Below are 17,035 nucleotides of genomic sequence, written 5' to 3' on the forward strand. Positions count from 1 at the left end.
CATAACAAACACCTGAGTTTCTAAACCTTGACATGATTCAGTAAGAGTACCTAGAACCTCTTCCCTGACCAGAATCTGTGGAATCCCTCTAGGACCCTCCAAGATGATCAATTGCAGTTTCCCATCAATGTCCAAAGCAGACGCCTGCAAAACCTCAGGGGATGTACAAAAGGAAAGATCCAAGCTGCCTCTGACGAGGTTGTAGCAGAGGAATCCAAGGTTGACACCGAACAGCCTACAGAGCCATCACCCACTTCTAGAGAGACATCTGGTGGAAGATGGAAAGCTAGAGAATTCAGCCGAGATTTCTTGGCCGCCTTCTTGCTTAACGGAAGTACCTCGGTCTTGACACCACCACGCTACCCTGGGCTAACTGTTTAAGCCTTTGGTTCTTGAGACAGATGGCCAGGGAAGACAACCAACTTCTAAGAGTCTTAGACACAAATACCTTATGAATACTACAGGAGGTACAGTTGTGGGAAGCATCCAAACAAAAAAGACACTGTTCGTGATGATCCTCCTGGGCAATCTGCCTCAAACACTAATATTTTCTCTTCTTGGATGACATGAACTCCAGGTAACCAAAAGAAAACAAGGCCAACAGGAAAAAGAAAAAAGACCTTAACAAGGCACATATCTGATGGCCAGGTATTCAGCATAGCAAACAGTGTTCAGACCAAGCAACAATGGTGTTTGGACTAGCAGCAAAGACGTTCTTGGTAATTAAGTCCGTATGTCACCTTTATGCCCTACGCCCTGAATAGGGAGCATGTGATGTACGGCACATACAAGATCTAAGGTTTTGGTACACTGGCCGGACATTGGGCTGTCCTTGGCAGGAGATCCTTATGGTTAAAAACAGTAAAATAGAAGGACATCTTATTTCATAGTAAACTGTCACAGGTTAGCTTCATTAGTTAAGGAACAGCCTTGAATTAACGTTGGACCGTTTTCTTTCCTAAAAGCTAGTACATGAGGAAAACGTACAGTGTGATGATGAAATATATTGGATTGTTGTTTTTTTTGCAACAGGATATGCAAAAAAGTTGATTGTTATTGCAATGTGAGAATGAATCCACCACTATAATGCTACATAACATCAGGATCTTTCTAGAGACTCCTACTTTATGTTCAGGATATGGAAAGTTCATTGAACATCTGTGCATGACTAAAGCTCTTTGCCTGATGTAACAGCAGCCTGATTTGATGACAGAAGCTTTCTTGCTCAACATTTTAATAAAGGGTCTATGTCAGCTGCAGTTAACCGTCTCTGAGATTGCTTTGGAATATATCATAAAAGAATAGCAAAACCAATAAAACACTAACACTGTTACAGCTTTAAGACATTTTATAAGTTTGTTTTAAATTACCTCTGCTGGTCTCATGTCTTCTCCATCTCTGTTATTCGTGTTGTAACAGAGCACCTTACTTCAGAATTCTAGTGTTGAATGCAATACATGCCATGCTCTGAAGCAGTAGTGGCTAAAACCAACAACTCCTTCACAAAGATCTGAAATAGAGTCAATCATCATGTATGTGACCAGGAATTCTTGGATTTCTATGAGGAAGAGCTGTATTTCCTATAATTTTGCACCATGCTGAAGAACTGATGGGAATAACAGCTTCTTCCCAAAATGGATCTGTAATGTCCCAAATGCTTTCTCTTCAGAGAAGCAGAAAATTCCTCAACGTCGCCTTCTGATGAGCTATGATGTTAATCTGCCCCTTGATGGTAAAAGCAAAGCAGAAGAAAGGCCAACAACGACAAAAGTAACATCCATCCCTGTAATGCACCCAAGCTGCAAAACTGCTTGAGAAGTCTGCATATCTACAGCTCAAAACCAACCCCTTACAGCTGTAATCTATTGACAGATTCCTAACATGAATTCATACCCAAAATCAGGGTTAACACTGCAATAATTCATTATCAAACAATGGTGAGTGCCATAAACAAAGTCTGATGTATATGCATTTTCTTACTTGACTTCAGCAAAGGTAACATATACCACATCTTATACCTAGGTTCCAGCAACAACTTCATTCTTTTGGTTAGTTCAACAGCCAACAGACAGGGAGATACTTTAACATTCAATTAAATATTTTCTCTGTGTGGGTGGTAGTGGTTACCATTCCCCAAAGTTCTGCAGCTGATTCTTCCCTGTTATTTCTCTTTACTAGTGTGTTCTAGTGATAATGTAGCAGACTTCTATTACATATTTAGATTATGCTACTTTAGAGAATGGGTGAACTGTACAGCAGCACCCTGACTGGAGAGCGAACGGCCTCCAGTAGGGCATTAGTGTACAAATAATGCCCACTGAAAACAGAGTCCGTTGTGGAGCTCGGACAGAAAAAAACCCTAAAGACTGCCATTATTTTATGCTCGCCAAGCAATGCTTCTGCTGTTTATAGTGTAAAATGTAAAAATACAAAAAAATTAAGACAAAAGTGTGTGTGTGTGTGTGTGTGTGTGTGTGTGTGTGTGTGTGTGTGTGTGTGTGTGTGTGTGTGTGTAGGTATGCATGTCAATGAAAGAGAGATCAATTGGGCCGTTATTTTACACTCGCCAAGCAGAGCTTTTGCTGCTTAGCGAGTGTAAAACTAAATATAACAGAAAAATTGTTTGCGTGTGTATGTTTTTGCTTCTTTGCATGTGTATATGTTTCTGTCTGTGTGTGAATGCATGCTTGCGTTCATGAAAGCAAGGTGTGTGTGAATGTGAGAGAGAGAAAGAAAGTGTGTGTGAAGAGCGACAGTGATCCAATACTGGCAGCAACAGGCAGCATTCAGGAGGTCTGCCTACCTCTCACCTCTTGGATCCAGTTACCTAAATAAAACCTAAAATAAAGGGGGACCAAAGGCTCAAAACAGGATCATGTTCCTGTTAAAAAAAAAATCATAAAGTTGCTTCAATAGTAGGACTTGTGTTAGCATGCATTTTCTGAAGTGCAAGTGAGAGTGAGTGTGTGTGTGTGTGTGTGTGTGTGTGTGTGTGTGTGTGTGTGTGTGTGTGTGTGAGAGAGAGGGAGAAACAGTCAGATCGATGCAACACTAACAGAAGCAGATAAGATGTTAGTGTACCTCTTGACCTTTTAGCTCAAGAAATCTGGATAAGGCCTGAAAATTACGGGGGAACAAAGGCTCAAAAATAGGAACAGATTTTAAATGTACTTAAAAAAATAAAAAAGTAAATTAAATAAAAGGAGTTGTGTTGACATAAATTTTTACGAAGGAAATAATGTCTGAAAGTCAAATGTATGTCATTTAGTGACTTCAATCTCCAGTGACTGGCAAGAAATCATTTTAGCAGGAAGGGACAAAAAAAACAAAGCAAATATCTAGATATTTTTTAAATGATGTATTTTAGATGTACAATTCTTCCTCTAACACTATTTACATAATCTACAACAACTCTGAAACATTAGGCATAGAAACTATTTTACATCAAAACTATATAAAAATAATATAGTAATAAAAAATATAAGCAAGTAAAACGATTTTACAGAGAGCTTATTCTCCAAGCACAATAATGCCTTCCAGGGTGTGCGTTAAATGTGCAATTAATGCCTTTCCAGGGGTGCATGGCCCTCTGCCTGCAGCGTTCGGCCCCATAACACCCCTGGGCAGGCATTAATTGCACATTAACACACACACACACACACACACACCCTGGCGAGGCACTACTGCTTGCTTGCTATGGCCCTTTCCCACTCAGTAGCAGATATACTTGCAATCACCCTTTTGCACATTAGAAGAACAGATTTCTAATGGCTCATTGCTGCTTAAAGCCCCAAAGCCTGAAGATAAGCTATGCGATTCCAAAAAGCTTTGCAGCCTTGACATGTCCTCACTGGCTACCAAATCCTCATCTGCTGCAGACGATGAGAAGGTGAAGTATTTCAAATACCGCGGCTCTCTACTTGAAGTAATTTTACAGTTTGAACAAATTTCCTCTGCTGTGAGAAATAAATGTTCAAAGTCTGGAGTACTGTATCATCTCAAAGACTTGCATATCCACATCTAAAACTACACTTGCCAGTGCATTTCTCCCCTTGCTCCTACAACACAATTGCACCCTGCTTAATTTCAATCATACATGCTATAAATACAACACTTTATATATATTCATATCCTTTTTATTTTGTAGACTGTTCATTTTGTAGACTGTTCTAAATTCTTATCAATTTATACTTGCTTGTTGTGGAGGACTTTAATCTCTACCCCCCGGTCTCCCCTGAGAATAGACCATGGAGTCAGTGGGACTAATCAATGAAATTCCAGATAAATGAATAAAATAAATTGATGCCCATCCTATAAAATGTCTTTTTTCCTAGGTTGCATAAATGTAAGGATGAAATAAGTGTTAAACTAAAAGAGGTGCGATTTTAAAACAAAATAAGAAAAACAAACTGTAGCACTGCAGTATATACTGTTGCTGTCAGAGTGCCTGATTCTCTAGTTTGCTTCTTTGCTAAGGTACCTTCTGTGAGGAATGTGCACATCTCTGTATCCATGTGCGTTTGTGCTGGATGTTCTGTTTTTTCTACCACATATCAAAGACACCACAGGTGAACCACCTTTCTTTCAAACTACCCATAAATAATGTATACTGTGTGCGACTCTTCTGATAATAAAACTACTTTCTCATCCAGAATTAGCTTCTCTATCTTGCACCCACTGAGGGCTAGGACAGGCTCTAACTCCAAGACCCTAAACCAGATGAATTCATTCTTTGATTATACACTTTATGAATGAAATAGTAAGGTGTTCAAGCTGTGTTCCTATACATCCTTAACTGGTGCAAATGTTTGGATTGACCTCCACCATCAACATAGAAGTTTCTGAGGCATAGAAAGCTGTCCCCAGAATGTCTAAAAAGATTTTGCAACTAGGTGATACCTCTGCTGCAGAAACATTCAAAAGTCATTAGAACCTGCTGGTCAAGATTCTTCCTCTTTATGAATATCTTCAGTGAAAAATTGAAAATGCATACTTGTGAACTAAGTTATGGAGATCAAATCAACTAGAGTCCCTGTCATAGGATTTCTTTACAACATGGTAAAAAGCAAAAGATGGCTCAATGATAATCTTACACATTACATACCTGGGGTATTATTGTAATTCTGAATCGCAGATCATGAAGTCCTATTTTTGCAATGTTAATCCCATCGATACAGATCATTCCTTCGGAAGCTTCGATAATTCTGAAAAGGCCAAGCGTGAGGGAGGATTTTCCTGCACCTGTTCTTCCAACAATTCCCACCTAAAACATTTAACAGCTTGTATTAAGGTACTAAAGATTCACACGGGCATTAAACAGGTATCACATATTGCTTCTTGCAACAATGCTGGCCACACCACACACAGTATGCTCCAGCAAAGTTCTTTATCCTAAATAAAATGTCTTACTCAAGAAAAAAGTCAAAAGTTCAAGCCTTAGAAAGATATTTTCTTAAGCAGTACTTCTACAAATCAAAGATGGCATATAAAATGTATTACAAGGTTTTATTTTACATTAATTTTGAGACTTGTTAAACACTGCTTAAATGTTTTCTAATCATTAGACAGTTATACATGAAGTCGCAGTGGTGCAGCGGTAGCGTTGTCACCTCACAGCAAGAGGTTCTCCGGTTCGATTCTTGGCTGAAGCACCTTCTGTATGGACAATATATAGAATTAATACACAGGACTAATAATGTGTTTTTTAATAGTATCAATTTAAGGTGTATTAATAGATTCAATAGAACATGGATAGAAATTTAATGGGTCTTAATTTAAGAATTTTAAAGTTTATTTTTGTATTTAACTTTATTATTATATTATATTTTTTATTAATTTCTACTAATATATTTTCTTAAGTAAAGTTAAAGTATATTTATGTATATGACAAATGCTATATAATAAATATTTAACATTAAGTGGTTAACAATTCAATGGATGTAAATCAGTAGTGTATTTAAGAAAGTTTTTAAACGTAATTTTGGTGATATCTTTTTAAATTTAATTAATTAATGGTGATGTCATGACTGTTTAGTACATAAATGAAGTTAATTGGTGCTTTTGTTTTATTTCTGAAGAAGTCTCTATTGGAGATGAAAGCGCTAAAATGGATTATTAAAGTGCTTGCATTTTTTTCTTATTGTGTTTTTCGTCAATATAAGTTTCTACTACATTAGTGGTTCCGTACAAAGGTTTCGGCTATTTTTTTGTTTTAGTACTCAGCTTTTGGTTACGTTATTGAGTTTCCTATTTTTGCCGTTTTCTTGTTATGGATATCACAGATGAATTAGATCTATCTGGGACTGTGTTGTCCGAACATACCGGAGCGGAAATTAGACAACTGCGGGGAGAAGTTTCTTGTTTAAAGGGTGAACTAACCAAGTTATTGGAACTTTTGACCCAAAAGGAAAGTTGTGCTACCACTAGGCAATTCTTCTTTGGCGAATGTGGTAATTTCATACCCCCAGGTTACAACGGTTATGGTATCTGTATGGAGATGAGTTCCTTTTACCCGCCAAATGCTGCAACTTCTGGATTTACTGACAACGTTGGCCGTATAGAGCGTCCAAATATGGGGTTTACACAACGCAACGGAGAAATGGCGGCTTTAAATTCGGATTGTGAAGGAAACAACAGAGATATAGTTATCAATTCTTCACCGGTTACAACCAATTTGAATTTTAAACAGGTTAATACACAGTTTGCTCGTCCGAAACAAGGTACTGCACCAGATAATAATATACACAATAGAAGTAATTGTAGTCGAGAGCGCATTAATGATTGTCCGGAGACGATGGATAAAACAGGACATTTAGATGCTAATAACAGATTTGAAAGAATATTTACTAAACAATATGTGTTTGCAAACAATGAAAATTTACGAACAGAAGGTCTTGATACTCATTTTGTACATAATCACGGATACAATGCAGTTTCCTTAAAGGACTTGATTTTTCCAACTGGAAAAAAGACTGTTTAAATACAAAACCACAGAAATGGACATTGCATATTTTAAACAGTGTATTTCACTTAAAATTGTGCCACAAGGGTTAAGAATATACAAATTTCCTTTTGGTGTCACATACACTGAGGAAGTTATGGATGATTATACAAATTATTTTGATGAAATAGGGTTAGGGTTAATTAAAAAAACTTTATTTTATTATGAAAAACAGAAGGAAGGAATGTTATTAGAAGTTCAGGAACTAGATAAAGTCAAGAATGATTTGTTGTTCCCCCAGTATAGTGCTTTATATTACAGGATGTTGGACAAGGTAGATAAAAGATGTTATAATATTTTTCAAAAAAAGAACCGTAAATTAGAAAGGGATAAAAAAGTTACCTAAATAAACAAGTTTATATTAATAAAAGTGACAACATGGCAGGACAAGTACAGGATAGGAAAAATAAGTTTTTGCCATCACATACTAGTTCATTTGAAGGACAGAATTTTAATTATAGAACACCCAGGTATAGTGAGGTGGTAAGTAATAAAGGACAAAGGGAAGATAGGGAAGATGACTTCCATTATTCTAACACACAGGAAGGTGAGGATTTTCCAGAGGTTCGACGCTCACAGAGACTGGCACAGTATTACATGGAGAAAGGGGAATACAACAGACATTATTATCCACACAGGAGGAATTACAATTGAGTATAGTGAATTCATATAATTCTATGGACAACAACAGTGGGATAGTACACAAGAAGGATGGATTTACAATATATAACTACACAGATAGATTAATTACAGAAGATTATTTTAAATTGTTTTCCAAGGGTGTGAAATATATTCCCTCTTCTTCAGGGGATATAGTAGATAATATTGTGTCTTTAAAGTTGTATACTAGAAAACTCAATTTGGAAATAAGTTTAGAACATAAAGAGGTAGAAAGGAATAATACTTCATACAGTTATGTTTTACCAAAGAAAAAAAGTACATATAATCCCCCCTTACATCCCCTTGTAGAAACATATGAAATGTTAGTTATGGAAGATATATATAATATCTTTAAGTATAATAAAAATATCAATAACTGGAACCTAACAAGGCAAGAAAATGAATTATTAAATAATTTAAGAAAGGATAATAATGTAAGGGTTATGATTCCTGACAAGGGGGGAGGTGTTGTTTTGTTTCGTAGTTTGGATTATTCCGATGAGATGTTAAACTTATTATTCGATAATAGTACCTATATGGGGATATCTAAAAATCAGATAAATATAGCGTACACTAGGATTGATTCATACCTGGAGGAATATTTATTAGATGGAAGAATAAGCAAAGATATTTATTAATTTTTATATAAAAAGGATTCATTAGTTCCTGTTTTCTTTGGTATCCCCAAGATACATAAAAATATTCGTAAACCGCCATTTAGACCAATAGTAGCGGCCATTTAGACCAATAGTAGCGGCTAGGGGATCCAAAATTCACCTTTTAACTGTGTTTATAGACAATTGTGTACAACATATTATTCAGAAAGTAGCACATTTGTTAAAAGATTCGTGGGAATTTTTGAAGAATATTAAACAAGAACTCTTTAGTGATAATGTTCTTTTTCTTACAGTGGATATAAAAGATCTTTTCACAAGTATCCCCAAATTGGAAGAGTTGACTTTTTTTGAAGAAGTGCTTTTCCAATATTCGGACTTGGATAATGACATGGTTAAACTAGTTTGTGAATTAATGAGTTTGGTACTAGACAATAATTTCCTTTGGTTTGAAGGTGAATATTAGCAACAAATCAAAGGTGTCCCTATGGGAGCAGCATGTTCACCTGTTTATGCAAACCTAGTTCTACTGGGTTGGGAGAACAACTTTGTTATTGGTGGCCCCCATTGGGCTAGTGTTAAACTATATTTACGCTATTTGGACGATATCTTTATACTATGGACTGGTAAGGAAGAAGAGGTCCCTAAATATATAGAATATCTAAATTCAACAACCCATTTTTTGGAATTTACGTACCAATACCATAAAAATTCAATTAATTTTTTGGATACAACCATTTCCAAAGAAAAAGAGAGATTCAAATCCTTGGTATATAGAAAGAAGACTTTGTGTAATACCTACATTTACAAAGTGAACATCCATTTAGCCAAAAAATTAGTATAGTGAAAGGACAGGCTATTAGGATTGCTAGGATGACATCCTGTAAAGAGGACTTAGATAAAGAATTTAAAATTATTTTCAACATGTTTGTGGAGAGAGATTATCCATTGGAGCTTCTAGATAATATTCTTCAAGAAATACATACACAATGGGGTATTAAGTACCATCCCTTGTTAGGTACCCATACGGAAGAGATACCAGGCAACAGTGTAAATGGTTTAAAACCAGGAAATTTTACCAAGGCTTGTACGTTGCAGTATAATACAAATACCCATTTAGTTCAAGAAGCTCTTAAAAGAAATTGGAATATTTTTAGGACTAAAAAGGAAATTTTGGATAAAGTAGGCAATAGGCCAAAATTTGTTAACAGAGTAGGTTATAATTTCAAACAGTTATTGGAGTATAAATTTGACAACATGGGTCAAGATAAAAGGGGTACAAAGCAGTGTGGTATGTGCAAATATTGTCCATATATTACTAAGGAAACTACATTAGTCTTAAACAACAATATTGGGAGTAAAGTTAGGTTTAAAAAGGGCAACTGTAATACAAGAGGGGTAGTATATTTGGCTTGATGCACATCAAGTGGGCATTTTTACGTAGGGAAAACTGAAAGAATGTTAAAAAACAGAATATACGAACACTTAAATGATGTAAAAAAATCACAAAACTACAAATGCACTATATAGGCATTCTATTAATTGTGAAAAATTTGATAAATTTGTGTTTGGCATTCTGGAAATAGTACAAATCAACCCTAGAGGTGGAGATTGGAAAAATTTTTAAAAAAGGAGAGCCAGTGGCAATTTAGACTGGCAGCTATGTTTGCACCAGGCTTAAATGACTATGTATCACTTGTTCCTATGTTACAAGAGAGAGCTAACAATATATAGAATTAATACACAGGACTAATAATGTGTTTTTTAATAGTATCAATTTAAGGTGTATTAATAGATTCAATAGAACATGGATAGAAATTTAATGGGTCTTAATTTAAGAATTTAAAATTTTATTTTTGTATTTAACTTTATTATTATATTATATTTTTTATTAATTTCTATTAATATATTTTTTTAAGTAAAGTTAAAGTATATTTATGTATATGACAAATGCTATATAATAAATATTTAACATTAAGTGGTTAATTCATAGGATGTAAATCAGTAGTGTATTTAAGAAAGTTTTTAAACGTAATTTTGGTGATATCTTTTTAAATTTAATTAATTAATGGTGATGTCACGACTGTTTAGTATATAAATGAAGTTAATTGGTGCTTTTGTTTTATTTCTGAAGAAGTCTCTATTGGAGATGAAAGCGCTAAAATGGACTATTAAAGTGCTTGCATTTTTTTCTTATTGTGTTTTTCGTCAGTATAAGTTTCAACTACATTAGTGGTTCCGTACAAGGTTTCGGCTATTTTTTTGTTTTAGTACTCAGTTTCCGGTTTTTGGTCACCTTCTGTATGGAGTCTGCATGTCCTCCCCATGGTCGAGTGGCATTCGAAAGACATGCATGGGTGTGCCTTCGTTGAAGGTTGGGTGTCAGGCTGGCACCTCGGCACCATAAAAATCAACTGCCAATCATTAGCGGACCAGAGTTCCGCTGTGGCGACCCCTAACCGGGAAAAGCCGAAAAAAGAAGAAGACAGTTGTTATATATAAAAGGGTGAGATCAGCTCTTCCTCAGGCAACTAAGGAAAATAGTAAAAAAAAATGTTAAGAGAAAATGTCAGCAAGCATAAGTGGGTAATATGTAATATAAATATTTAACATTCCTAAACTTTCTGGACTTTGCCACATATTTGGTAGCCTTACAGATGTCTTTCCATTATTCCTTTGTAAACTGACTTTCTACCCTCCAAATCTTTAACTTCCACTGACCGATTCTTATAGTTACCATGTAATATTTTATACATTCTGTTAACAAATCACCCCCCCCCCCTTTTTTAAAGTAACTTTGGTTCCGGACTCAATTAAAAACTCCACCAGAGCTAGTCTTTCACTTGGCAATCCTGCTTCACTTTCTCTATACTGTGTTATCAATAAATGTAAAGGAGGTCAGTCTCTAAACTGCAGTCCAAAATTCCACTTGGAAGTCCTATCATTCCATTCCATTACCTCTCCCGCCTTAGTTATCTGCTCCAGTAAATTCAGTCTCCCTCTTGATTTTTTTTTTTTTGCCCCTACTTGCAGTCATAAATCTACCTTTGCCATTTCTGTATTGGCTTATCTCTGTTACCTTATGACTAATTTTCTGTATAGCCGATGTTATTCTCCTTACAACACCTGGATCCAAAATCCGAGACTCTACCTATTTCTCAAATTTTCAGAATTTCATTAACATTCCTTTCCACCTTGATTTACAACCTTCTGCGTGAGTTATGTATATGATTTTTAACAGTGTCAGTTACTAGAGTCTCTTCAAATCAGGTAATCCTAAACCATGTTCTACTGGATAAATCAACTTATCCTACTTAACTCTTGCCCAGTTCCTCTCCCAAATAAATTCCTTCAGATTTTTATTGATTGCTTTCTACAATTTATCTTCTGGTTGATAAAAATATGCCTAACCTTTATATATGATTAAGGAGACTAAAAGCATTTTCACTTCTTGCATCTTATTATCCATATCCACAATCAAGAGCTACCAGTTTCTCAACTTTTTGTATTATCTTTTGTTTAGTTTATTTCCATACATCCTTAGCTGCTATAATTGAATCCTTTTTATTTCATACACCCAAACACTTTAACTTATGTCTGCATAAGTACAAGTATTGCTAAACTAACTGATGTGCGGGTACACAGTTTACTGCTATAGCCTTTAAGCTTCAATTATTTTATGTCTTGAATAGACTCGATGCTCCAGAACATCAACATTTCCTTTTATGGATTTACTAAGTATCTTATGCAAATAAACCTAACTTTTCTTTAGTACCATACCAGTTATAGCCTTGAATTTGTAAATCCCTTGTTTTCTTTGCCAATGGCCCTAAATATAAAACAGAGGGAAAAGAGGACATACCTGCCTGGCTCTCGGAGAGGAACCCTCCCACCTTGATTCTCGACTGTGACCCTTATTATATCCTTCTTACAAACTCTATTATTGTCAGGGAACGCAAATGCTAACATTACCTTACTAATGACATCTCGGCAGAGACTACTGAATACTTTCTCTGCATAAAGATTCACCACCAACAACTGCAGTGTATTCTTACACTCTGCTTCTGTCAGTTTCATCTCGTTCTGTTAAGGCTGTTAAATGTCTGGCTTCCTTCCATAAACCACACACACATACACGTATGTGTGTGTGTGTGTGTGTGTGTGTATGTATATATATATATATATATATATATATATATATATATATATATATATATATATATACACACATACATACATACATATACACACACACACACATATATATACAACTTTAGTAATGCTTTAGCACTTCTCAATTAGTGTATAAACTCTTTACAGTCATAATAAAGAGAAATATACTCGCTGAGATAAATAAACCACTGGAAATAAAATGAAAATGTATAACAGCAAACACCAGTGGAATAAAACAGTGCCAGTAGTTATAAAAAAAAAGTTTATGCGCTCAAAGTTAAAAGGGTAAGCACTTTCACATCTGCTTCACCAGACCTTCTACAAAGAATGAACTAGCATGCTTATATATACACCTATCAAGAGAGGCAATCAGATTAAACCAATCACTTGAAAGATTATATTAAACCAAACATAAATGATTGCACAATACAAAATGATAAAACAACCTGTATAAAAGATAAACTCACTCAAACATTTCTAGAAAATGTGCAACCCACTATCAGCACTGATCCAACATTAGTCTGTTTGAACCAAGTACCTATGAAAAGTAATATATAATGTAAAAATATACATATATGAAAAAATATAAATAAAAAAATATAGAAATATATACTGTGACATTATACATAGTAATAACACTAAGCAGCTATCACTTTCTAAGGCTTGGTTCCTTTAGAATAGGTCTTAATCAAACTTTTTCATTAAGACCACTGCCCTGGTCTGCTCATAACTTAACCATCCAGTTGACCTCCCTTGTTTCAGTAAGATTTCTAATATCACACTCACGGACAGTGGGTTTATCCTATCAGTCACCACGAGTGTCTCGTATCAGTGGTGATAACATGTTTGGACAGGGCAATGTTGGCAGAAGCACAACGGATACTGTATAAATGCTCCCTAATCAGGTCTTTCAGAGGTCTATCCGTGTTGCTTACATAAAATGCTTGGCAGACCCTGCAGCTGGCAAGAGGGACCACATGTGGGGTCAGACAGGTTGCATGCGCCTTAAAATCAAACCTATGTCCATTATCAGGATGCCGAAAACACCCACTACTATCCACATAGTTACAAAAATGACATGCTCCACATGCCAATGTTCTGGCTCCACACTCAGACACAAGGGTTATGGTTATATGGACAGCATAGTAGCCTTTTAAGATTATTCTTATATAAGAATCTAGGAGAAACACCTACAAGCCTCTGGATGTTAGGGTCAGTTGTTAATATATTCCAGTGTCTCTTAATAATATGCATTGTCATCTTAGTGTCAGTGGTGTAGGTTAGAGGAACAGAAATATTGGTAGGTCTAATGGGAGTTGATCTCCTACCAGTGGAATCAGTGGGGTGTTCAGAATAGTATGGCCTGGCTATGCTGCATCTAAGTGGGGGCATGCTGCATAGTATATCATCAACCTCCTTTGCTTTATAGCCTCTGTCAGCTTGCCTTTCAAGCTCAACAGCTCAGATTTAAAACAATCATCTGTCCCATTCAGCCTAGAAGCTCTCAACTCCTGTCCCTTGGCTATATTCTTAAACATGTGATGGGTGCATGCTGAATTGCTATAACAGGGTTTCCTATATATATATATATATATATATATATATATATATATATATATATATATATATATATATATAGATATAGATTTACTATTGAAATCTCGAAAGTAAAAAAAAAAAAAAAAAAAAAAAAAAAATGGTACTTAACAGCGAACAAATTCACTGAAAGTACACATAACCTGACCATCCTAATGTTGACAATCAGCTGTTAATGCCGAAAATGTCGGACATGACATTTTCGACACTTAACAGCAATGCTACCCTTGCCTCTACTCCCTAGCTAACACACCTAACATCCAGTTTATGTAGGGGGCTGTGCCCCCCACACCCTCCCTAACTATATATTCCAACTCTGAGATCGCACTACAGTGAGAAAAGGGATGTATTTCCCTAACCGCACTGTACCGCGATCCGTAGCTAAGCCAAATTGAACCCATTAAAACATCATAAATATTCACTATTGCATCACACTAATGTAGAACTGAATCAAGTTCATTTAAATTAAATCAATGGGGTTAAATAACAAGATTGGCTATATATTAATATAGCAGGTGCAAATAAATAGATAAAGTCTGTAGCATATGAATATTATGTATGAAAATAAATACTAAAAATAAATACTAAAAATCACCTTATATAAAATGCATGGAACATATACCCATGTATTCAATGTATTATAACTACAATCCACTAATTAATCATTATTAAATATATCAGTCTATGAACCATTTGATAAAAAATATATATATAAAAAATATATATAAACATATAATATGCATAAAGACAATTAAACAATGCATCTTATTATTCATAAAACATAAATGCTACATATATCTATAACAGTTAATGAGAATCAAATATAATCATTAGCGAGCTGTCAATATCTACGAGCAGCAAGTATAGGTTTTATACTAACGAATTGGTTAAGACCAGGATCCACATGCGCTTGCAGTTTAAAGATCCAACATAACTCTACTGACTCTAGATAGTTCATATTATCTCCACCCCTCCTATTCTTGGTGACTAACTGTAATACCCTGAACTTGAAGCAATGGTCTGTATAGACCGCAACACGCTTGGCTAATGCATTCTGCTGGTTCTTCCTTCTGATATTATACATGTGATTATACATCCTGTCTTTTAATTTCCTCGATGTCATTCCCACATAAAAAGCTGTACATTTCATGCATGTCGCTAAATAGATAAGATTCATATCATAACAAGTTGCATATAGCCTGGGTGTAAATACATAGTTAATGGTGGGGTGAGCAAAATGTTGCTCATCTATAATAAAATTACACATCTTACATTTATTACAAGGAAAAGTTCCAGGCTGTACCAGTTTCCTAGATATCTTATCCTGTTCCATATACGAATGAGCTACACATAATATCCTGTTAAGATTCCTACTATTCCTATATCTAAACATAGGTGACCCCTCCTATAATGTTCAGAATAGAGGAGTCAACAGTAAGTACGTGCCAATTTCTTTTAATAATGTCTACTATCCTCTTATTGTCATTAGTATACCTAGTTATAAATGTAACCCTGGAACCATTAAAAGCTTTCTTGGATCCAGCAGTGTTCACACGTGTCCTGTCTCCACCACCTTCTAGCATACCTAAAACTGAGTCTTTAATTTTACCCACCATGGTACTACTATATCCTCTCTCTATAAACAATCTACGCATAATATCCAACTGTTCCTGCACAGCCAAAATGTCCTTAAAAACCCTGGTGATCCTTATGCATGGTCCTTTAACAATATTTGAAAATATAAACAGAGGATGCATACTGCTGTAATGCAGCAGTACATTCTTCCAACACTGTTTTCTGTACGGGGACGTGGATATATGGCCTTCTAAATCTTTTATAATAGTTAAATCCAAAAAAATTGATCCTACTATACGAGGATTCCAGAGTAAACCTTAAAAAATCTGTAGTTGACTCTAAATAACCAATGAAGGCATTAAGCATATCCATGCTACCTTCCCAAAAAAGTAGTATATCATCCACAAACCTCCTGTACAGAAGCAAGTTTGGATAGAATGCACTGTTGAACAAAATTCTTCTCTCCCAGCAGTATACCACAAGGTTTGCATATGAATTAGCACATGGGGTGCCCATAGCGACACCCCATTTCTGTGCACACAACGCATCATTAAACATAAAAACATTGTTAGACAGCACAGTATCTAACAGGGTACATATAAGTGTTTGTTGTTCATTGCTGAATCCATCTGTTGAGCATATAACCTCCCTAACAGCTTCGATGCCATAATCATTTGGAATTGAGGTAAACAAATTCTAACATCCAGAGTTACAAGTATACAAGAGGATGGCACTGCCTCTGTTGATAAATTCCCTAGCTCATCAATTGATGTGTCCTTCAGGATAGTGGGTATACTCCTTACCAAAGGTCCTAATATACTCTCTATATTGTCCCTTGACACTCAGAGAAACAGCCCTTGACGTAACGTGTGAACCATCTGTTGTCACTGTCTGACAGGGGCAGTGAAGTGGAATTCTGAGTAAGATATGACTTGTTTGGCCAATAAAGAGAATTTTCTACAAAGCCCAGAAAAGGAATTGAAAGAGACAGCGATAGAGTTGAGTCCAAACAAAGTTGAGAAACCACTGGATCCTTCTTATGTGAAGTCTGGGATGACAAATCATAAGGATGGAAGAGGCCATGAAATATAGAACCCTCAGAAATTCTCTTTCAGTGGACATTTTCTGCAGAGAAAGATAGAAATTGTGACTAGTTTGCCTCTTATCAGGAATGAAGAAACGGTCACTGAGTAGGTGTCTAGAAGGCAGCCCAGAAAATATAGTCCGAGATGGAGTCATGGCTGACTTTTAGGTTCAACGTGAAACCCAGGTTATAAAAAAAGATTCCTTGGGAACTGTAAAGTTGTTTGACTGAGGCTGATTTCAGGCTACTATCAAGATAAGGAAAGATTATGCATGGCTTGAAACCTGCAATAGGTCATTACTGAAGCTAGGTAACTGGTAAAGACTCGTGCGG

The 17,035-nt window shown here is 35.7% G+C and overlaps 1 protein-coding gene across 2 annotated transcripts in view; it reads right to left on the minus strand.

The window, feature by feature from the left end:
- ABCC1 (ATP binding cassette subfamily C member 1) overlaps positions 1 to 17,035 on the minus strand; it is a 1,301,041-nt gene that overhangs the window by 155,095 nt on the left and 1,128,911 nt on the right. For both annotated transcript variants that reach the window (XM_044089159.1, XM_044089158.1), the window contains exon 28: positions 5,105 to 5,263. In XM_044089159.1, coding sequence (XP_043945094.1) covers positions 5,105 to 5,263 — 159 coding nt within the window. The remainder of the gene's footprint in view (positions 1 to 5,104; positions 5,264 to 17,035) is intronic.

The sequence above is a fragment of the Protopterus annectens genome, chromosome 12.part0 (genome assembly GCF_019279795.1).
Source record: "Protopterus annectens isolate FY-2018-M chromosome 12.part0, PAN1.0, whole genome shotgun sequence".
Classification (NCBI taxonomy): Eukaryota; Metazoa; Chordata; order Ceratodontiformes; family Protopteridae; genus Protopterus; species Protopterus annectens.